Raw genomic sequence first — 22,571 nt, 5'->3', positions numbered from 1 at the left:
CTTAGAGACATACACATCAGGGAGAGATACACACACACTGAGTGAGAAAGAGACATCCACACTGAGAGAGAGAAACACACACAGAGACACACACACAAAGAGAGACTTAAACACTGACTGAGAGACACAAACACACTGAGAGTCACACACACTGAGAGACTCACACAAACACTAAAAAGAGACACACAACACTGAGGCAGACACACAGCGAGACCGACACACACACTTAGAGGGAGAGACATAATGGGAGACACACGAACAGAGACACTGTGGGGACACACAGAGAGACACACACACAGACACACACACACTGAAAGATCCACACACACTGAGAGTTAGCCACGCACACAGTGCGAGAGAGAAAAACACACACACACTGAGAGAGACATACACAATGAGAGAGAGACACAGATATTGAGAGACACACACATGCTAAGAACCAGAAACACTCACACTGAAAGGGACACACACACTGAGAGAGAGACAAAAACACACTGAGAGACACACATACTGAGAGACACAGACAAAGACACACAAATTGAGAATGACATACATGCTGAGAGAGACACCCACATCCAGGAAGACAAACACATTCCTGAGAGCGAGACACACACACACATTGAGGGAGAGAAATATACACAGAGAGAGAGACACACAAACTCCCACACTAAGAGAGACACACAAACACTGAGAGAGAGATACCCACCTACACACCTGGGAGGGAGAAACACACATACTGAGAGACACACACAGACACTAAAAATAGACACAAAACACTGAGGCAGACACACAATGAGACAGACACACACACATTGAGAGAGAGAGACACACCGGGAGACACAAGAACAGAGACACTGAGAGTCACACAGAGACACACACACAGAGAAGCACACACACACTGACAGAGACACACACTGTGAAAGAGGGAACACGCAACACACAGAGACACATACACACTTAGAGAGACACACACACACTGAGAGAGACAGACATCTGCACTGAGAAGGAGGAAAACAAACTGAGAAACACACACACTGAGAGAGACATACACACTGAGTGACAGGCACAAACATTGTGAGACACACACATTGTGACACCCACTCACTCACTTAGAGACATAGACATACAGAGAGAGAGACTCACAGACACTGAGAGACACAAACACACTGAGAGACAGACACACTGAGAGATTCACACAAACACTAAAAACAGACACACAACACTGAGGCAGACACACAGTGAGACGGACACATACACATTGAGAGACACAATGGGAGACACACGAACAGAGATACTGTGGGAGTCACACAGAGACACACACACACACAGAGACACACACCCTGAAAGACAGACACACACACACTGAGAGTTATCCACGCACACTGAGAGAGATACAAACACACACACGCTGAGAGACACACACACTGAGAGAGACATACACAGTGAGAAAGGGACACAGACATTGTGAGACACAGGCACAGAGACACACACACACACTTAGAGGCATATACATACAGAGAGAGATGATATACACACACACTGAGAGTCACACACATTGCAAGAGAGACACAAGCAGACTGAGAGACACACACAAGAGAGAGACAGTCACAGGGAGACACAGACACACTGATAGACATACACAGAGAGGGAGACACACACACACACACACACACACACATGCTAAGAACCAGAAACACTCACACTGAACGAGACACACACACTGAGAGAGAGACAGAAACACACTGAGAGACACATATTCTGAGAGACAAGCAACAGTTAGAACTCAACATGGAACAGACTGGTTTCAAATTTGGGAAAGGAGTATATCAAGCCTGTATTTTATCACCCTGGTTATCTTATATGCATAGTACATCATGTGAAATGCCAGGCTTGATGAAGCCTGAGCTGAAATCAAGATTTCTGGGAGAAATACCAATAACCTCAGATATGACACCACTCTTATGGTAGAAAGTGAAGAGCAACTAAAGAGCCTCTTGATAAAAGTGAAAGAGGAGAGTGAAAAAGTTGGCTTAAAACTCAACGTTCAAAAAACTAAGATCATGGCATCTGGTCCCATCACTTCATGGGAAATAGATGGGGGAAGCATGAAAACAGTGACAGATTTTATTTTCTTGGACTCCAAAATCACTGCAGATGGTGACTGCAGCCATGAAACTAAAAGACACTTCTTCCTTGGAAGAAAAGTTATGACCAAACTAGACAGCATAGTAAAAAGCAATGACATTACTTTACTGACATAGGTCTGTCTAGTCAAAGCTATGCTTTTTCCAGTAGTCATGTATGCATGTGACAGTTGGACCAGAAAAAGGCTGGGTGCCAAAGAATTGATGCTTTTGAACTGTGATGTTGGAGAAGACTCTTGAGTGATCCTCGAACTGCAAGTACATCAATCCACTCAACCCTAAAGGAAATTGACCCTGAATATTCATAAAAAGGACTGATGCTGAAGCTGAAGTTCCAATACTCCGGCCACCTGATGCCAAGATTTGACACATTGGAAAATAACCGGATGCTGCAAAAGACTGAGGGTAAGAGGAGAAAGGGGCGACAGAGGATGAGATGCTTGGAAGGCATCATCGACTAATGGACATGAGATTGAACAAGCTCTGGTAGATGGTGAAGGACAGGGAAGCCTGGAGTGCTACAGTTCATGGGATCAAACAGAGTCTAAACAACAATTGCATTAAATCATGAAAGCTGTAACAACAAGATGAATTGACCTCTCCTGAGTGCCTTCTATGCATCAGGCACTGTGTTATGGAATTTACACCTATTAAGTGATTCTTATAGGTTTGATAATATTTAATAGATGAGAAAACAGGATTCAAGATGCAAAGTAACTCTATTTTTAGTTCTTTATTAAAGGAACTGAACCTGCCTTGTCATTAATAAGAATATGAAGACAAGCCTCACATTTACTGCAATTTTTATATTTAATTCAGCAAATATTTTAAAGGTAAACCTATTAAGCACTGAGATCAGACTTGGGGAAAGATCAGAAGAGTGAGATAATTAGTAAGACTTTGGACTTGTCCCCAGAGGCTGACTCTGTAACTGGGAGAGAGGAGAAATGGACCAGGTAAAAGGAAGAAAGGATACATCCAGATGCAGTGCAACGCCTCAGGAGAACTTTGGCCAAGAGGACACTGATCCCAACAGAGAGGATGTGGGAAAGCTTGGAGGTGCAGTTCATACTGAGCTGAGTAAACTGCAGGAGGAGACATGGAAGCAGTCGGGTTCCCCGAGTCTCCCTCCATTCTTCAACAGCATGCATTCATGAAGATGAGCAGACCATTTAAGCCAGGCGGGAGCACTTTCAGACAGAAGATCAAAGTCTGAGAGCAAATCCCTGGCAAGGGGCACACTGTGCAGATCCAGTGCAGTGGAGGAAGGAGAGGGCTACTTGTAGGCTCTGCATGAGTGGCAGGTATAGGCGGCTGGCGTGGAGAGTGCCTTTATAAAATGAGGATCCAACATGCAAAAAGCGGGAGATCTCTTACTGAACTTCAGCTTTTTTGGCCATTCTAGATAAATCAAAAGTCCTGGCACCTGGCCCACACACCCTCCTATTGTGAGTGGCAGCTCCTTCTGGGCTAGATCGTGCTCTCTGCATGTGTTCCAGCCCCTCGCTTCCTGTGGTTTGTACCCATTGACCTCACTTCTTCAAGTTGCCTGCCAGGGCCCTGGAGCAACAGGGACTCTGTCACTTGGCTCAGTCTCATGCTGAGTCAGAGGACTAAAAAGGTCAACAGGTTCTGTGCTTAAATCTTGTCACTACGACTTTACTACATGCTACCTTAGCTTCCTCATCTGTTAAGTGGGCATAACAGTATACTCAAATCTATAGCAACCACTCAGTATGTGTAATTTTCTTAGCATAGCATCTGGACCCATCAGTTCAGTTCAGTTGCTCAGTCATGTCCAACTCTTTGTGACCCCATGGACTGCAGAATGCCAGGCTTCCCTGTCCATCACCAACTCCCAGGGCTTGCTCAAACTCATGTCTATTGAGTCAGTAATGCCATCCAAGCATCTCATCCTCTGTCACCCCCTTCTCCTCCTGCCTTCAATCTTTCCCATCATCAGGGTTTTTCCAATGAGTCAGATCTTTGCATCAGGTGCCAAAGTATTGGAGCTTGAGCTTCAGTATCAGTCCCTCCAATGAATATTCAGGACTGACTTCCATTAGTATTGACTGGTTTTATCTCCTTGCAGTCCAAGGGACTCTGAACAGTCTACTCCAACACCATAGTTGAAAAGCATCAATTCTTCAGCCTTCAGCCTTCTTTATGATCCAGTTCTCATATCCATACATGACTACTGGCAAAACCGTAACTTTGACTACACAGACCTTTTCTATACTGTTTACGTTTATCATAGCTTTTCTTCCGAGCAGCAAGTGTCTTTTAATTTCATGAATGCAGTCACAATCTGCAGTGATTTTGGAGTCCAAGAAAATAAAATCTATCACTGTTTCCATTGTTTCCCCATCTGTTTGCCATGAAGTGATGGGACCGGACGCCATGATCTTATTTTTTTGAATGTTGAGTTTTAAGCTAGCTATTTCACTCTCCTCTTTAACTTTCATCAAGAGACGCTTCAGTTCCTCTTTGCTTTCTGTCATAAGGGTGATGTCATCTCCATATCTGAGGTAATTGATATTTCTCCCAGCAATGTTGCTATGCCAACAGCAAGCTGCTTAAAGATAGTCCCCAGAACCCCAGAGGGACACAATAGCAGGCTGGCAACAAGGTGACTTGGAGCACTTTTTTCTGCCCTTGTCAACCAATGGTAGGTCCCAAAAGCAGATGAAAGACCACGGCATAATTTTCCTGGTTCCCTTCCCAATATCATCTTTGTGCACCAAGTTTATCCCAACCTTTCAACTCATGGAACCCTCCTTGCTGACCTAGTGACTTTGCACTGTTACTACACCCAGCATACAGATGTGAAACCTGAGGCTGGAAAAGGGTCATCACTGGCTCAAGATCTTAAACCCTGGCCAATGAGCCATGACACCACAAGGCCAAGGACAAACCCAGGCAAGGACACTGATCTGGGCTGCTCAGCCCTGCGCTGTGAGGCTGATGGTCATACACCTTCATGGGTAACCAGGGTACCTGGAGGGACACTAGGGCACAGAAGCTGGGGTGGGCAAACAAGAGACAGCCTCCAGATATTGGGCTGATTGGAAACCACAATTTTGCGCAGGGAAAACATGGCCTTTGCAATTTAGGGTCAAGATTAATCCTAAGAATATTAGCTACCAAGCATGGAGTAAGTGAGGCCTGGGTGCCACTTCCTAAAGGCAGCTTTCCATCCTGTCCAAAGCTAACACACAGGCTTCTCTGAGACAGAGGGGGCGCCCAGCAAGGCAAGCAGCACCAGCAGCAGCACAATGACCTTTCTCCTCATCTCCTCTACTTGCATTGCCTATTGGCACTTGAGAAGTGTGGTATGAAAGCAAGTCAACAAGGTGAGCCTAATGCTGCTGAGCTTCTGGTGTCATTGCCTATGTCTCAAAACCAGAGATTTCTGAATCACATTAACACCCCAGAATTGTGTGGGTGGACCCAGGTTTTTTGGGCTGTACTGGGAGACCACACAGGGCTCCTTCAGCTCTTGTCCTGAAACAAGATTGTGGACAGGTGTCCAGAATTACAAACTAGTGAATACACGAGTTTGCCAAGTGTCCTTCTTCTTTTAGCTCTATGTTCCACCCATTTATACCACAGAAGACCATGGTTGGTACCAAAAGATTCCACATCCTGAGGCTGTTTGGCAGATGGTGTGGTGTATACTCATCCAGGTTGACCTGGGGCTGGCCCTCGGTCCTGCCTGTCCCAGGAAGGGTATCCCTCTAGGCCAAAGGTTGGAGGAAGGTAACAGAACCAGTACCCCTGGGCCTCCGTCAGTCTCTGAAAGTGTTGGCTCTTATTGGGGCTAAGATCACTTGTGCCTAATGCTTTGTCCAAAACCTTTGGGGGCCACAAGAGTTTAGGGATTTAGAAATCATTAATAGTGACACAGAGATCAACACCCAGGCAGGCACATGCAAACACACTGACACGACTGCAGTGAACCATATGACTGTTAATACCAAGTGGGCTACATAGAGAAAATTCGGGATACTATAAATAGCTTCTTGGTATCATCCATTTTTTGTTTTACTACCAAAAGTGTTTAGGTCAATCTGGTGAAAACACTTGGCTGCTGAAGTGTTCTGGGTGATAGAATGGTGGACAGCAGATTATGGACCTGAGGCAGCAGGCAGATGTTGACTCCTGCACAGTTCAGGGAAGAGGCTCACAGCTTCATAGATTCCTAGTCCTGCTAGGAACTTGTGGTCCTAGCACTGGTTCCCCCCAGTTCACAAATCCTTGCAGTTTGACTCAGCTCACAATGCCTGTCTCCAGGGGCCACTATATACATCTTTGCTCAAAATCCACCAGTGGCTCTCAAGCCCCAAACCAGGCCACATCCTATAGAACCTTTGACACTGGGGGCCAATGGTGTCCATCTCTTCCTCCTTTCCTAATCTGAGGATCCTTGCTGTCTCCCTGTCTCCCAGCTGCAGACTTCAAGGTACATGCCTGCATTCCCACTCATTCTGGGGAAAGCTTTCTTGGCAAAAGAGATGCCTCTTCAACCAGTATTCATAGTAGGTGCTTTCTGGTTTACAGACTGCTTTTGTGTGAATCATCCAGTGACTGGCTCACTCCCATCAGATACACAAATAAATAGTATTACTAGTAATGGGCACATTTCACACTGTGCTCATCCTTCAGATAAACAAATGGAGACTCTGAGAGGGAGTGATTTGCTGAGACTCACACTCCAGAAGTGGTGGTGCTGGGGACCAATCCAGGTTTGAGATGGCAGAACAGAGTGTCTTCTTTCTTGCACACCACCTCTGTGGAGGACCATAGCCTCCCCAGCCTTCCTGGCTGCTGCACATACCTGCTCGCAGACTTGCCTCTGCAGGCAATGGATGAAACTTCACAGCACATCAAAGTCTCTAGAAATCCTTTGCTAAAAATCCCTCAGAGGACCTATACAGATGGTGTCAGGCTGCAGGCCCTCCACAAGCTCGCCTGCTCCAGCTACACACCTGGGCTCAGTTCCCTCCATGGGTCTAACTCTTGGCGGGCCTTCCTCCATTTCCCAGCGAAGGAGACCCTCTTCACTACAAGACCCAGCCAAGATGGCCCTCCCGTCTAAAAAGCCCTCCATGGTCCCTTGATGTGAGTCAGTGTTTGGTCCCCCACATTTCATGCTCCCCAACCTCTGCCTCGTATCAAGCTCTGCACTTTACAGGTCTGCCTGGAAGATGTGCTCCAACCTCTCCACCCCGAGCCCTGAGTGATGCAGGTGTGAGGGAATACCTGAGGGCCTGCACGGTGGAGGAGCCTCTTACAGGACAGGTGTCCTTGGACTTGAATGCACTTTTTCTTGGCACCCAGACCTGCCCTCTCCCATCAGATTGTGCTTACACCATGGCTAGCAGATGGCTTGTGACCAGCACACTGGAAGCAGTTCTCTTGCCCAACCCAGCAGTTGTCTGATGCAAAAGATGCCAAGAGCCCCTCCCACCAGGCTGCATGCAGGGCAGAGTGTGGTGCCACCTGGGCAAAAGCAGTTGGTGTCCTGTGTGTACACACAGCCACTGCTTGGGCACCAAATCCTGGTTTCTGTTTTCCTGCTCGGTCAATAGCAATCACGAGGCCTCAGGCACTGTGAGGTCCTGAACACCAGGGCCCACTGTGGACACCTCCAATGCCTGTCTGTGCTATGCACCTCCCGATGGGCTGGCAGGAACTGTCAGGTCAACATCACAGGTGAAGGGATGCCCTGTTCAACCATGCCTGCTCCCTGTCCCCTTGGTGGTGAGTCCCCAGCCAGCCTCCAGCACCAACTCCCCACCCTCCCCACCCGTGTGAACAGCCTCACAAAGGACCCATACCAAGAAGGCTGGCCCTGGAGTGGTCCAAGTAGAAGTGGCAAGATGGGCCCGGTACTTGGTTGACATCCCTGTCCCACTGGTTATGAGGACCCATCCTGGGGGTAGTCTATGTGCACTCAGACCTGGGCTCAAGACCACAGTCCAGCTGCTAGAACTTTTCTGGGCTGGCAAGGGGAGAGGAATTCCCCAGCAAGTAAGATCCAGGCATGTGGAATGTGGGGTGAATAGAGGGTAGTGACTTCTTATCTTTGCTGTCTTCAGGCGGATGACCAGCCCAGGATGAAGAACAGTGAGAACCAAGGTGGGATGGTGGCCAGGGTCTCCCTGGAAGCTGACAAAGCTTCAGGCAGTGGACAAACATCAGCCCAAGATTCAATAGGAGTGGCTGAATCTCAAAGACACTGAATGTTCCACCAAGGCAGGCCTGACCCACTGGCATTGGATGTCCTCTTGGGAAAACATGCATCCCTGACATGAAGGCCAGGGAGACTGGGAGGCAGGCCCTAGAAGACCGGGACATCCCAGACATCTCTGAACTTCTGAGCCTGCAGGAGCAGTCCACCTCCCCACCCCATAAAGAGCTGGTTCCCCCACCAGGGAGCAAACTGGACCAGAGTCCTCCACCATAGGTGCCCCTCTGTCCCAGAAATCAGGGGAGCTGGCTGCCCTGATCTGCAGCAGGACCCACGGCACTACCAGCACAAAAACCAAGGAAGCACGGGAAGAGCTGATCATCTACTGCCCAGCCACCAAGCAGAGCAAAATCACTGTGCAACACAGGCTGGGCATTCCGGGCTGGGTGATGGAGGAGATGGACAACACCCCCTTCCCCCATACCTGCTGCCCAGGGGCTGCAGCAGAGGTCATGGGGTTGCACTGAGCTGCCAGGAGCCAGGGACCATGACGAAGGCTGCCGCCTCCCAGGAGGCCGGACCCACAGAGCAGGGCAAGTAGTCAACACAACACGGCCTCCTGGAAGCTAGATAGGTGGGTAACCAACCAAGGTATAGTCTAAATGACACTGAGGCCTAGGGCAGCCATCCCAGTAAACAGGTCAAGATCCCTCGCCCAGGTTCAGCCACTGAGCTAGTTCTCAGGTCTGGAACTGAGGAACAGGAATGGGGCAGGACCCCGGGAGAAGGATGCTGCCATACCACAGCAAACAGACACGGGAATGACCCCATCCCCTCCCAAAGGGACCTCAGGCTCTGAGATGGTGAACCCACACAGTGAGGTGGGACCACCAGATGGGTGGAGGTTGCCAGACACACAGTCAATGTGACACAACATGAGAGACATTGTTAACTCTGACTCTGCGACCCCTTCTGGACCACCCCTTGGGCTGGGGTTTCTGGGCACAAGGGGGTCAAGGGGCAAGGGACATGGGCCCAGTCCTGAGGATTTGTCAGTTGGTCTTGAGCTGGGGGACCTGGAATGCAGTATCCCCCACAGCCAGGTGCAGGGCTTAGTGAGACATCTGTCGAGGAGTCCTTCAGAACCTGGGGGAACATGTGATGTGAGGAAAAGATGGTAAGGCCGAATGGAAACCCTGTGTGAACTCCATCGATTAAAAGAGAAACGCATAGAAAAAGAGGGGGGATACACGCCCCACTCACGAACTGGATAACCTTCTCACTTATGGTGACACTTTATGGGCATCCTCTGCTATTGACTCCTCACACCCTCTCTGTGCTTGGCCAAGTCGCCATGGTGGGCACACAGCATTCAAAAGGTAGCTGGATGGGGCTCCCACCCAGAGCAGGAGAGTCTACTCACTGAAGTCCTCTCACCATGAGTATGGGATGGCAACGCACACTTCAGTCCACCCTCCCTGCTTCTCGTTCTCACAAACTAAACAGCTGGATCCATTCTGTGGGCCGCAGCCTGGTGTCCAGAAGCCCCCTCCAGTGCTGAGGGTTGTGGCACCCAGGTCATGGCCAACCTGCCCAGATGGAGGACAGTGAAGCCCCCATAGACCCCAGAGCTTGGGAGTGATGGACATGTGGAAACCAGCATCTCCCATCCCCTGGTCAGACGTGATATAAAAGCCTGTGATGTGAATGCAAGCAGGGCAGCGTCAGAGGGTCACAGAAGATCCCCCAGCCCCCCTGGGTGGTGCCCCATCCCCTGGGCAGTCAGCACCCTGAGGAGCAGCAGCAGAGTGGCCATCCATGTCCACAGGTCCCATGTGTGCCACATCTTCTCAAATAACTGCATCAGAACTGAGATTAAATCAGAAATGCATCCAGTTCTCAGGCTGGCCCCTCCATCTGGGCCATATGGAGAGAGGTGCAGTCAACAGGAGCTGCCCTGGGGACAGAGGGGAAGTAGGTCTGGCTGACCTCCTGAAGCTACATGGCTGCCCCTGGGCTTGTCCTGCATGTGGGAGTCTAAGGCCCAGAACCAAAGCTAGGCAGGTACCAAGGGACTGAAACAGATGTGAAGGAGCCCTCTCTCACGGGCAGAGTGCTGGATGCCAAGGCAGCGTCTCCTCAGGGACTGCTCACTCCAGGTGCCAAGCCTGGGGGTGGATGGTGGCCCCCGGTGGGAGGACCTGACAGACACAGGCTGACCTGTGGGGCACCTATGGCTCCGAGACACTAGGTAAATACTGAGTCCATTGCTAGCCTGCAAACAGAAGAGGACGAATCTGCAATACAAACACCAGGGCGGGATGAGCACCCACACCCTGAAAGAAGTGCCCACAACTCAGTACAGATAGGACACAGAGCTCAGCGGAGAGATGGGTAACAGGCATTTCAGAGAGGAAAACACATCGGCCAAGGAGGACACAAGGGAAACCGAGAATCTGGGTTGAGCCTGTCCCAGGTCAGTGCTGCCCACAAACATACAGCAGGGACAAAATGGAACCCTCATCAAGCCTCAGAGATCCAGGTGGGGTTCGGAGGCAGCAATCCACATGGCTCAGTCCTCACATCTGGGCACGTGAGGAGAGCTGGGGCCAGCAGCAGGGAAGGGACAGGTGCAGAGCAATGCCATGGAGCAGGGCCTCACAGCTGCCCCCATCAGCAGCCACACTTCATAGGTGTCCAGTTCGCTGGGCGAGGTATAGTTCAAAACCAGGATGTGGGAAGAACAGCAGCAGCCCATCCACTATTCACAGGACCCTCCCTCATGATCTGAAACCACTACTGGTTTCATATGTGTCTGGGGTGTCTGGAGGCAGCTGGTAACCAGTCTTGGGGCGAGGAGTGGGGCGCCAGCATGAGGGAGTTTGTGTTGATTGCTTGGGTCCCCACAGTGCTGAGGCCTCAAATTCAGGAGGCAGCCCCTGCCCTTCAACTTGTGGTCAGGAGGCTTCTGCAAGGAGAGAGCAGGCTGCCTGCTGACTCAACATTCCCACAGCAGCAGTTGTGTGGGTACCCAGCTAACAGGAACCAAGGAGATCCTGGCCTTGCCTTCCTGGGTCTCAGCGACCCTGTGGGGGTCCAGACTCGTGCACAACTGCCACAGTCTGGGAGAAAGTAGGGGACAAAGGCGGGCTGCAGGAAGATGCAAGATGCCCCAGAACTCCCAGATGAGAGTGCCTGATACTTGGGCAAATGTAGAAAGGGGTGTTACAGTCGTGCCTGGAGGGAAGACAGTAGGTGGTCAGGACAAGAGGAGCCAGAGGTCCAGGGGCAGGACAAGATTGGCCAATGGTCCAGGGGCAGAACTGCATGAGAAAGTGTGGGGGCCCAGATGAGCTCTGCACAGAGCCCAGGGCCAGCACAGCTAACAGAGTGCTGGGTGACAAGGAAGGAGACCTGGGACTACTGGAAGCCCCCAAGGTACCACAGATGGGTTGGGGCTTAAATAGGAGAGGGCTCCACTGTGCTTTCCTTCCAGGGTTGAGGACAGATGTGCTTGTGGTGTTACACAGAATCAGTGGTGTGTGCAATGCTGTCTGGAGGAGGAGAGACAAGAGGGGTCCAGACTGATAGGGGGCTGTAGGCTGACAGCACCAGCCCCAGGCCATGAGGCCTGAGCTCAGCTAGTAGCAGTGGGGACAGGAAAAAGAGTATTTACTGTGATCAGTCACTTGGGAGGCAGGGACACAGCAGGGAGGGTGGCGGTCAGGAGCAGAGTCAGGTGGCTGCCCTGGGTGGGCTGAGCACCCAGACGAGAGGAAGAGGACAGGAAACAGTTTTGAAGGTGAAGCTGCCTTTCTCTGAGACATCTCAGGTCCCAGGGGCAGCAGGAAACACAGTGAGGATTTTATTCTGCCTTTTCCAAAAAAATAGACTGTTGCTCAGCATTGGCCACCAGTCCCAGGTTGGCTTGGAGGGGAGCCAGCCTGGGCTTTCAGCCCAGAGATGGGAAACTCTGCCCAGAGGCTGCCCCTCTACCTGCTTCCCTGGCCCTTGGGGTCCACTCTGAAGCTCAGATGCAGTTGCTGAAGACCCTGGGTCGCAGTCACTTTGACTCTGGCTGAGTCTCACGGACTGGACGCCTATGGCAAGGACTCAAAAGGGCACAGTCTGGCCTCCGCCATGAAGCTGGACAGACCCACTCTCCATGGGTTCCCTGGACTTCAATCCTGTCAGCCTCACCCCGCCTGTGATGGCTCCACCCAGGCCCAGCCTCACCCCACCCTGCCTCCTTCTCCAGAAGCTCCTTCTCACCCAGGTCTTTCCCACACTTCAGCCTCTGACTCCTTGCCCTGTTCCTCCTGCCTCCACCCCTCTCTTCTTCCCAGCCGCTCACTTCCTGGTCCTCCTCTGGGTCCTTCTCCAGGCCGCTGATCTGCAGGTTCCTCCCGGCCTGACCTTCCAGGTGCCTCAGAGTGTGGTGGATTCTGTTTCATCTCCTAGCAGACAGGGCCAGTGAAGGAATGCACCTTTGTTCATATGTGCGTGTCTGCGTATGGGCGTGTCTATGTAAATGTGTGCCTGCATGTGTACAGGCAGCCGTACACACCAGAAATGACAGGTGTCAGTGTTTGTGGGTGCCATGCAACTGAGGCCAGCCAGCACTCTCAGCAGTCTCGGTCCTGGTGGTGCACCACTGTCCTGCCTGGCGGCCACAGTCCAGCCATCCCAAAGTGCCCGTGACTCACTCTGTTTGTAGAAAGGGGGACCTGCTTCATGCATGGAGGTTACCTCCAGACAGGGCTTTCCAGGCTCTGGGACCAGGAGCACCTGCCATGCGGCCGAGCAGCACATTCAGGTCCCCTCCATGGCCACAGTCCCCACCTGCTTTCTTTCCATGTGTGTGTCCTGGTGATGCCCTGGGACACGTGTGAAGGCATCCTTGACCTCCTTCCAGCCTCGTACTCCACCCCCAGACTGTGACCCCAAGCGAGCCCCACCTTCCCCCTATGAGCAGCCCCCACCCAGGCCTGACCCTGCAGGGCTCAGCTGCTTGTTCATGGTTCCCCTCCTGGTGGGACCCAACCACAAGTCCATGGAGGGCGGCCGACTGAATATGGTGACCCCAGGATCCTTCCAGAGTGGCAGTGTGAGGAGAGGAGTCATTTTCTCTGGTTCCTTGCGGGGGTCTCCTGGACTATAAATCACCATCACTCCTGCGGGATGGGTTTCTGTGCTGCTGACTAAGGCATTGTGGGGTCCCTACCCAGCCACGTAAGGACAGGCCAGCTGCTGTGATGAGCAGAACCAACCCTAAGGGAACATGCACATGTGTTTCTCATCAGTTGGGCCCTACTGTGTCCTTGTGGTCTGAGGCCTCTGCTGAGGAGAAGACCGTGGTGGCTTGTCCAAGACTGGTGTATTGTCACTGATAATTTTCTTCCTGTTCCTCTGGTCCTCGTGCAAGTGAAGATGCCCAGTCAAGCAGGCAGAAGTGTGTTTTCTCCTCTGGCCAACAAGCAGGCACCCTCTGCTTCAAGTGGTAGAAGTACTTGAGCCCGTTTTTGCTCAGGGATTCCACCCACACTGATGAGATTTGGAGGCACCCAGGAGGGGATGAGTTGGCTAAAAAACTGAATGGTGGAAACTGGCAAGCCTGGGATCCAGTCACATACCCTAGTAGAAGACATAGCAATGACCAAGCCCCAGGGGCCAGCCAGGCTACCTGGGAACCAAGCCAGACCCAGTGAAAAATGTGACCCTTTGTCACTCAGCAGGTGGGCAAAGTTTCAACCAAATGATGATGCTCAGGGCCAGCCAGGGTGTGAGGACATAACACCCTTGCCTGTTGTTGCTGGAGTGGAAACGGGGGATGCCTTTGCAGAAGGCCATTTGCTGGTGTGTGTCAGTACCTCAGGTGTGTGTTCTTTGCCCCAGGCCTCCTCCTGCATGGTTTCTTCAGTGAGTGTGTGGTCATCTTGAGTGGCTGTATTGGCAGAATGAGTTTTCCCTTCCCTTCCATCAGGGGAAGCATCAGTAACTTGTTGGATCCCTGAAACTGGGAGATGTAAACAGACACCGTGTGAGGTGAAAACATGCACATGAAGTTGTGCAGAAGAGGAGGAGTGTACCTAAGGTCCTGGGACTAGAGAAGACATCCCCCCATGCCCCAATTTCCCTGGCAGAGAGATGTCAGGGCAAGGCTGATCGTCTGGCTTCATTTGCCGGCAGTCGCATCAGGATGGCACCTGGTGGCTCAAAGTATGAACCTTGTTGGTTCAGGAGGCCAGCAGCCGAGGTTGAGGTGTTGGCTGACGTTGGCTCTCATGAGGGCTGTGGAGAGAGTCTGTCACATCTCTTCCCCCTCACTTCCGGGCATTGCTGGCCATGGTGGTCATGTCTGGGCTTGAAGATCTCCACCTTCCTCTTCACCCCGGTTCTCCTGTGTGCCAGTCTGTCTCTAAATATGTCCTTTGTATGGGGACAGCCATCCTGTTAGAGGAGGATCCATCCTATTGAGCTCACTTGACCCCCATCAGCTCTGTGAAGACTTTTTCTTTGTATGTAACATCACACCGAGGTACTTGGGATTGAGACTCCAGCACCTGACTCTGAGGGGACACAATGTGATTCCTCACACCCTACAAAGGCTCTCAGGAAGGAACACAATGGAATGTTCCAAGGATGGACGGCCTTCATGGCAACCAGGGGTAAATCCAGGGTCGAGGAGAGCAGGCCACCAGGGTGGGAGCCAGATCATGTGGGGCCTTGTGGGCCTGTGAGAACTGCATCTCTGCTGTGCTCGGGGAAGGAAATGCCCCGGAGGCTCTGGGCTGGGTGCTTCCGGGACCGTGTCCCTGTCCTCACAGCCACATGGAAACAGAGGCTTCCAGCCAGGTGCTGAGACCCTGCTCAGGTTCAGGCCAGCGCCTCTGCTCCTCTGCCTCCAACCCCTCCAGTGAGCAGGGACCCCCTTCCAGGTATAAGGAAAGAAGTGAGGACAGAGGTGCATGTGGTCAGGTCCCTTGCAGTTATGGGGTATCTCTCTATCCTTCAGTGCCTCCTCAGGTGTCAAACGAGGTGACAGTAACCTAGCGGGTTATTTGAATTCTGTATTTCCCTGCATGGTGCTGTCCCAGACTTTGGCAAGTACAGGGAGCACACCCATCCCAGAGGTTCCTTCTCTTTGTTCTTTCTCTAGGCTCTGGGCAGGGGCCAGGGCATCTGATAACAGTGGAGGCCGTGGTGTGGGAAGGGCTGCAAGGAAGGTGGCTCCCAAAGGCATGGGGAAGATACCTGGCAAGGCTGTCTGAGGTCCAGGGCAGCCCCAGGACAGAAGCCAGGTTGGTTAGCACAGATCTGCCCTCATCAACCCTGGTCTAAGATGGTAGATCTGCAGAGCATGGGCAGGGATGGGCCCAGGAGCTGAAGGGTGGGGTAGGGGCTGGGGGTGGTGTAAGCTAAGCCCAGGACAGTGCCCATCTATGCTGGAGAGGACCAAAACCTGCCCACTGCACTGTGAAGCCAGTGAAGCCTCCCTCCTCAGTGCTCCTAGGGTTTTGGTGCCCTCTGTCTTGGAACTCACCATGTGCCTCTCTCTTGCTGTCCTGCCCTCCTTGCTGACTTCCCCACAGACTGCATGTGAAGGACGGGTATTCTGGGGCACAACCCTCCCATCAGTGGACCCCATGGAGACAGATGGAAAAAGCCAGACCTCTCTGACCACCCCCCACACACACACACATTCTGTGTCAGCAGGCTTGGAGGATGCTCGGGCATGTAGAGCGGAGGTCCGGCCCAGGCCTGTGAGTTTGGAGGCTGCTGGGTCAGGCTCTGACCTTTGTGGTTCTGTGTATCCACAGCCACGTGAAGCCCTTGGAACCCTGGGAGGTGAAGTTCAGCTGTCTGTCCTGACAGCCTTAAGTGGGTTTCATCTTAAATGGTGTCAAGCCCCTGGAGAGGCAATGGCGGCCCGTGTTACATGACCACTGGCACTGTACCCTGGCCATCCACATAGCACACTGGGACTGGGTGGATGTGGCCTGGAGGGAGCTGCTGGGGCAGAGGCTGAGGATGAGCCTCGCCCAGATCCAGGCCTTGCTGCGGGATGGGGACAAGTTCAGCCTCAGTGATCATGGGCAAGTGAGGCCCTGCCCCATGCTGCCTGCATGGCCCCTGGTGCTGCCCTGGATCTCAGCCGGGTTGTGTCCATTTGTTTTCTGTTGAACCAGTTTGTGGGGGGTGGGGAGGCTAAGATTTCTTCAGAGGGACAGCGAGGGTAACTTGGCTGGGAGACAATGGCACGAGGTGCCTGACCACCTCCCTGGCCTCAGTCTCCATTTGTGCTCTGAGCAGAGGTGGGTCTAGGTCTGCACATGCACTTTGTGTGTGTGTGTGTGTGTGTGTGTGTGTCCTCACGTATGTCTGTGTGCCTGGCAGAGACCGTGAGAGGCAGTAAAGCACCCAGCCTGGGTTCAATACCCACACTGCCAGCAGCCAGGCGTGAGCAAGTACCCTGATTCCCCAGGGGTGAGGCCCCACAGCAACACCTCTCTGCTGGTAAATCCCTTGGGGACCTGATGCCTGCTGGCTCCTGCCAGAGCCCTCTTGCTCTGTCCCTACAGCCTGCAGTGGTCAGACTGAGAACTGGCCATGGCCAGGTGGGTTCATGGAGCACCAGGCCTCTGCCTTTCATTTCACTCCCTCCCTGGCTTGGCCTTGCACCGAATTCCCTTCGCCAAGGTGAGCCCATCTGAAAATGCTCATCCAGGGGACCCGCTTCACCTTGGGTTTCCTCTTAGTCTCTAGCAGGCATGACTTTAAATCACCTTGTTCTCCTTCTGTGTCCTGTCTTTGCACACAGGTCTCCTGGAAACTGGGGACGCTTTGCTGTGCCCAGAAAACCTAGATGCCGATGAGGTAGAGGAGCTAGAGAATCAAGCCCTGCTACCCGACCTTCGACAGAAGTACCTGACTGTGCTCGCCAAGCCCCACTGGCTGCTGCAGCCCGTCCCTGGGAGGGGCGGGAAGGACATCTTCCAGGTGGACATCCCCGAGCACCTGATCCCCTTTGGGCAGGAGGCCTGTCCAGGATGGGCTCTCGAGAGGAAGGTGGCCAAGACACCTGTACATGGTGACACTGTCCAGTCACCACTGCTTCCTGGACGTGCCCATCTGGTTCTGTCTCAATCAGCCCCACCCTGGGGTGTGATGCCAACTTGGTGCGGGTTGGGGGTCTGGGATACCCCTCATGTGGTGCAGCTCAGGACTCAGCATGAGTCTCCAGGACTTTGACCTTTATGATAAGATGGCATCGCCACTCGTTTTGGCCCTGCTGGGTCTGGGTGGTTGAGAGAAATGTGTTGTTATGAAACTGGTTAGTGTTTTTCCCTCTCTGTTCTGGTTCAAACTCCCTGATGTCGAAACAGTGTCCGGGGGTGATGGGGGAAGGCTAGGGGCGGGGCTGAGCGTGAGCAGCCAGTGAGGCCTCTGGCAGGCAGAGAGGCCCACAGGCCCAGAAACAGGCCGTGGTTTGTCCTTGCAGGTGACCCTTGCCCTGCTCTAATGTGTCCCTTGGCTCATAAAGCATGTGTGTTGGATGCGGTGCCTGGCTGCCTCACATCCAAAGACAGGCTCCTAAATACACCTGTGAGGGCAGAGTGACAAGGGCTGGTGTTCACTTTGTGGAAACCTTGTACTTGTCTTTGGGTTTGATGTCATGTGTTTGCAAGGCCCTTGGCCGGTGGGGTGACCCTGCTTTCTGGTCAGCCTCTTGAGGGGTGGCCCCTGGATCAACAGCTGGAGATGCTCAGCTGCTGAGCAGAAACTTGTGGCATTGTTGGGGGACCAAGGAGAAGTCCCTTCTGCTTCAGGGTGCATGACTCAGGGAAGGTGACAACCCCAAGGTCAGGAGCCCGGCTGGGCCATCTGCTGAGCAGTGACCAGCCTGTCCTGGCTGGCCTCAGCACTCGGCTAGTGAGCCAGACCCTTGGCCAAGCATGTGAAATGCTGCTGCTTCCAATGAAAAAGGGACCACGGGGACCAGACAGAAGCCTGCATGAGGCATGGCTTCCAGCCTCATCTGGCTCACCTGGCGCCGTGTGAATAGCATGGACAGACAAAGAACACAGACTCGCAGTTTTCATTCAATTCTTTATTTACTCCTGTGTAGTTTTGCTCCACTTTATTAGAGCCAAAAATCAATTTTTTATGACAAGAGTACTTTTGAGTGTCCCTAATAACCTGAGAGGTCAGGGATTGGGTTTGTCCTTGACCTGCTCACAGAGTACACATGTGTGATCTGAGGACTCTCCCTGCTCCTCCTCTGCCTCAGGGGCCTCGTTTGGGGCCGTGAAGGAAAGGGCTGCCGTCAGGAGGGAGTAACAGGTGTTGTACAAAGCCATCACTGAATCATAATCTGGGTACTCTGGGAGGCTCTTGGGCATTTGCCCTGTACTCCCCCTTCCAGAAGTAGCTGGGGGTGCAGACGTGGTATTGCTGGATGTGCCCTTTCCACTGGGGCCACCCTGCTCCCTGGGGAGATGGTTTGCCCCAGCCCGCCTGGCTACACTGCCCATAGACCAAAGGTGAGAGAGCACAAATGATCGCCGGCTGGGGGTTCTGCGAGCAGGTGGGGTTCCCTTGTGGACTTTCTTGCCCACCTCTTGGGTGCACTGGTTGTGGTGGAGTCGAGGAGAGTGTCTGGTCGCCACCGCTCGCTTCTTTCTCTTTGGGATGTTCCGCAGGAGGAGAGGCTTGTCTCTCTGAAAGTTGGAGTTGCGATAGATCTGAAAGAAAACGAATCACTTTAGACAGCAAGGGGGAGAAGAGGCCTTCCTAGCCACCCTCCTCCCCACCACCGTCCCAGCCATGCCTATGTATAGAGACAAGATCTCTTCATTGTGGAAGGTTATGAGGCCCTAGCATGTTGCTCCCTAGAGTGCCCCTGGGGCCATCCTCACTTGAGGTGTTACTGGCGGTCCCTGACATTCAGTGGCCGCTCAGGGTCTGGAGTCACCCCTGTGGATCCTGTCTAAGGTGGGTGGTGAAACAAGACAGACCTTGTGTTCTCCTCTTTCCTTAACCACCCTCTCATGAGAACAACGTTCCCCTGGGAAATGAAACCCGTCCAGCACTCAGCTTATCTAGTCTAGCCTCCCCAAAAGGACTTTCTACATTACCATCATCTTCTTCCCTGCAGAGTGATCCGAAGGGGAGATTTTACTGAAACCATACAGGTTCAGTTCACGGATGAAGCTCTTGATGCTGTCTGTCTCAAAGATCTGGTCTGCACCTCTGCGCTGGAGGACCTCTGTCTGGAAGAGATCTGCCTCAATGACCACCATGTCTCCCTCATCGTTCCAGCGCACAGAGGTGAAGGCCTCATCCTCCACGATTCTCCAGAGCTTCCTGGGGAAGGACAGCCCAAGGAAGGTGTTGTTCTCTTCCTTGCTGGCAATTTCTGGCTTCGGGCCCTGTGGGGGCAGATTGTCATGGAGACCTGGATCTGGGCTCTTGGAGTTGGTCACCCTGCTTCTCCAAAGTCTCCCCTGAATCAACATTTAGATCTGGGGAGGAATCATGGGGGTCCCCTGCTGCAGGCTCCCCACAAGTTAGTGGGGCCAGCGGGACTGTGTGTGCCTTGTGGGAGCTCTGACTAGCCATAGAGCCAGTCTAGCTCAGGAGCATTCTCTACCCCAGCAGTGAATGCTCAGGGCAGAAGGGCCTCAGGCCAGGGTCAGGGTGCCCCATAAATACTCTCTGGAGATTCTAGAATCTGGGTCATGGGCCAGGCAGCCAATTAAGTAGTCAGCTTCCTTAACTGTTTCATGATGTCACAGAGGTGATGTGGAGAGGCAGCCCTGGCTCAGTGTGGGGGAGGGGTCTGGGGACAGAGATGGATCCCCAGCTGGTCTCTTTTCTGAAAGTACAGAAAAGTATGTTTCAGGTTGCCTGCAAAGGCTCCCGTCTGCTGCCAGGTGCCTTGTTTCAGGGGACTAGGCCCTGTATGGGTTGACAAATGTGCCCCTGGCCTCACCCTCCCTACCAACGGGCAGGCCTGTGGTTGGCTTTGCTTAAGGGCCAGGCCCTGGCGAGTCCTGGCTTAGTTACCACTGTGAGAGATCCCAGGGGTCAGATGGGCCCCTGGCAACTGTCCCTCCCAGAAGATGGGATCCTTAGTGGGCTGGTTAGCCTAGCCTGTGTTGGTGGTCCCACCTCCCCACCCTCTGGCCTTGGCCTTGCTCCTCTTCTGGCTTTGTTGTCTTCTGGCTGGTGCTGCTGGTGGGTCTGTCCTACTCAGATGGCCCCAAAGTCAGAGTCCTGTTGTCCTGCCCCCTCCACTCCCTAGGTCGGGCTCTCCCCAGAGTAGGGCTGTGCTTGAGCACAGTGTGAGCAGCCTCAAGTTCCACTTGACTGTTCCCCAAATACCTGAGACAAAGACTCTCCAGGATGCCACATGGGAGGGCACAGCCATGTGCTTTGCTGATTTTGCAGCCTCCCGAGCTCTGCCCGCCCCAGACAACATCCCACTGCAGATCATAGGCTGCTGTCTTCAGTTTCCATTTCTTCCCATAAAGACTGCTCTCCTGGCCCTAGAGTGCTCACTTTTGGAACACCTGTGTGTGTGCTTTTCTTGTCCCCTGCCCAGAGCCTCGAATTCAGCCTCCCCGGAGGCTGCCTCAAAATTACTGTTTCCTTCATAAATGGGTTGATTGGGCTTCTGCTACCCCTGATCCTGGCCTCCCATGTCCAACTTGGGTGTCTGTGGGTACCTGCCCTTTGAAGGACTTGACTGGGGGCTCAAGGTACAGCCTGTTCTATTGAAAACAAACATTTCACTGGTCCTCTCTGAGGCCAGCTCTGATCTTCTCCGCCCCTGCCCCTGTCCCCGCCACCACTGTGGACTTGTTCTCCCTTACCTAGATGGCAGATACATCAAATGATTTTGTTGGCTCACTGGTTAGGCACCTTTCAAGGGGCTTCCTTTACAGACACTCACTCCCAGAGACATGTCAGACTTGTTGAGCTAGATGTCACCAGAGGAAGCCCCCGTCTACCTGTATTTGAAAATGGATGAGTGTCCATGTGTGGGAGTGGACAAAACTCCATTGAAAGTCACCTGTCTTCAGTGCACATGGGTGTTGAGCAGTGGGTTTAGAGATGTTTCTTCTCTGACCTTTGTGGCCACTGTTCTTCAAAATCACCATGTAGGGAACAGACTGGCACCTTGGAGAGGCCAGTGTGTGAGGACCCTAGGGCACTGTCCCCCTAGAGAAAGTGGAGTTCTGCCACTCAGTGGAGTCATTTGCCCTGTGTGAGGGCCACTGCCTGGTGTCTGAAAGGGGAGAGCTAAGAGGGTGTGGAAGAGGCTTGCCCAGGGGCCTTTCAGCCTGAGGACTGGAGGCTAGAATGGAGCTTGCAGGCCACGACCTGAGTTTGCTCCCTTGCCTTTGCACTGTTAAACAGGTTGACAAAACATTCCTTTAGGTAGGTTCATCTGACTGGGACACGACCCTGAAGGCTGTGATCATCAGTGGGGGACCCTGTTGGCTCCTCTGAAGGGGACCAAAGACCGTGGTATTTGTGGCAGCCTGGCTAGGTGGCCATTCTTGCCTGCCCCCTCTCTGGTCCCCTCCTCACCCCCTGTGTTCTGAGGGAGCTGCCTTTTCTGGTCCCCCTCCTTCAGGCACCATGTGGGCCCTGGCAGTGTGTTTGTGTGGCACCAAGTTTTTTAAGCTGTGGCTCAGGATACTTGCGTTGTGTACACACAAGCACTCATGATGTCCAAGGCCTGCCTTTCTCAGCCTCACTCTCCTGCCTCTGCCCTTGGCATTCCCACATTGGAGTCCCCAGCCCAGAGGCCCTCTAGCTACTCCCCACCCTCACTGCGGCTAGTGTGAGGAGCCCCATGTGTTGGGCTGCAGGATGCACCTGAGGGATGCGATGCATCTGGAAGGGCCTGGCCTCTGTTGGCACTGTGATGGTGGGGCAAGAATCTCTCACACTGTTGCCTTCAGACACTCCTCCACTCTCCACTGTGGGAAGGGGTTGGTTGGTCTGTGGTCCAGGCCATGTCCGAGAATATGCACTTCAATAGGATGTGGAACAGCTAATCAGCCAAACATGATGATTCATATATAAAACTAGTTAACTTTTCCAGTTAGACCATAGTGGACCATAGTGTTATTAGCTCAGTTGTGTTCAATTCTTTGAGATTCCATGGACTGTAAACCACCAGTGTCCTCTGTCCTTGCGATTCTCCAGGCAGGAATACT

The 22,571-nt window shown here is 52.8% G+C and overlaps 2 protein-coding genes across 2 annotated transcripts; one reads left to right on the top strand and one right to left on the bottom strand.

Moving 5' to 3' along the window:
• The first annotated feature begins 8,884 nt into the window (after window positions 1-8,884).
• On the top strand, window positions 8,885-17,860 carry LOC133242559 (protein EOLA1-like). Its single transcript, XM_061408752.1, is given in 4 exon segments — window positions 8,885-8,934; window positions 16,158-16,426; window positions 17,150-17,421; window positions 17,840-17,860. Coding segments are annotated over 4 exon segments (612 nt in total).
• Window positions 17,861-18,433: 573 nt separating this feature from the next.
• Window positions 18,434-19,856, bottom strand: LOC133242558 (heat shock transcription factor, X-linked member 3-like). The gene is made up of 2 exons (XM_061408751.1): window positions 19,476-19,856; window positions 18,434-19,082 (listed from the first exon to the last, which is right to left on the bottom strand). Exons 1-2 carry the CDS (start codon window positions 19,854-19,856, stop codon window positions 18,546-18,548), a joined length of 918 nt encoding a protein of 305 aa, XP_061264735.1. The 3' UTR covers window positions 18,434-18,545.
• Window positions 19,857-22,571: the final 2,715 nt, after the last annotated feature.

The sequence above is a fragment of the Bos javanicus genome, chromosome X, assembly GCF_032452875.1.
Source record: "Bos javanicus breed banteng chromosome X, ARS-OSU_banteng_1.0, whole genome shotgun sequence".
NCBI classification, from domain to species: Eukaryota; Metazoa; Chordata; class Mammalia; order Artiodactyla; family Bovidae; genus Bos; species Bos javanicus.
This window is presented reverse-complemented; position numbering and strand designations above follow the sequence as displayed.

What these genes read in the sequence shown, in the direction of transcription:
- LOC133242558 (XM_061408751.1), bottom strand. Translation starts at nt 19,856, where the DNA reads ATGTTGATTCAGGGGAGACTTTGGAGAAGCAGGGTGACCAACTCCAAG. An exon ending in CTGCAGGGAAGAAGATGATG is followed by an intron (nt 19,083 to 19,475) that starts GTAATGTAGAAA and finishes GTTTTCTTTCAG; the next exon opens with ATCTATCGCAACTCCAACTT.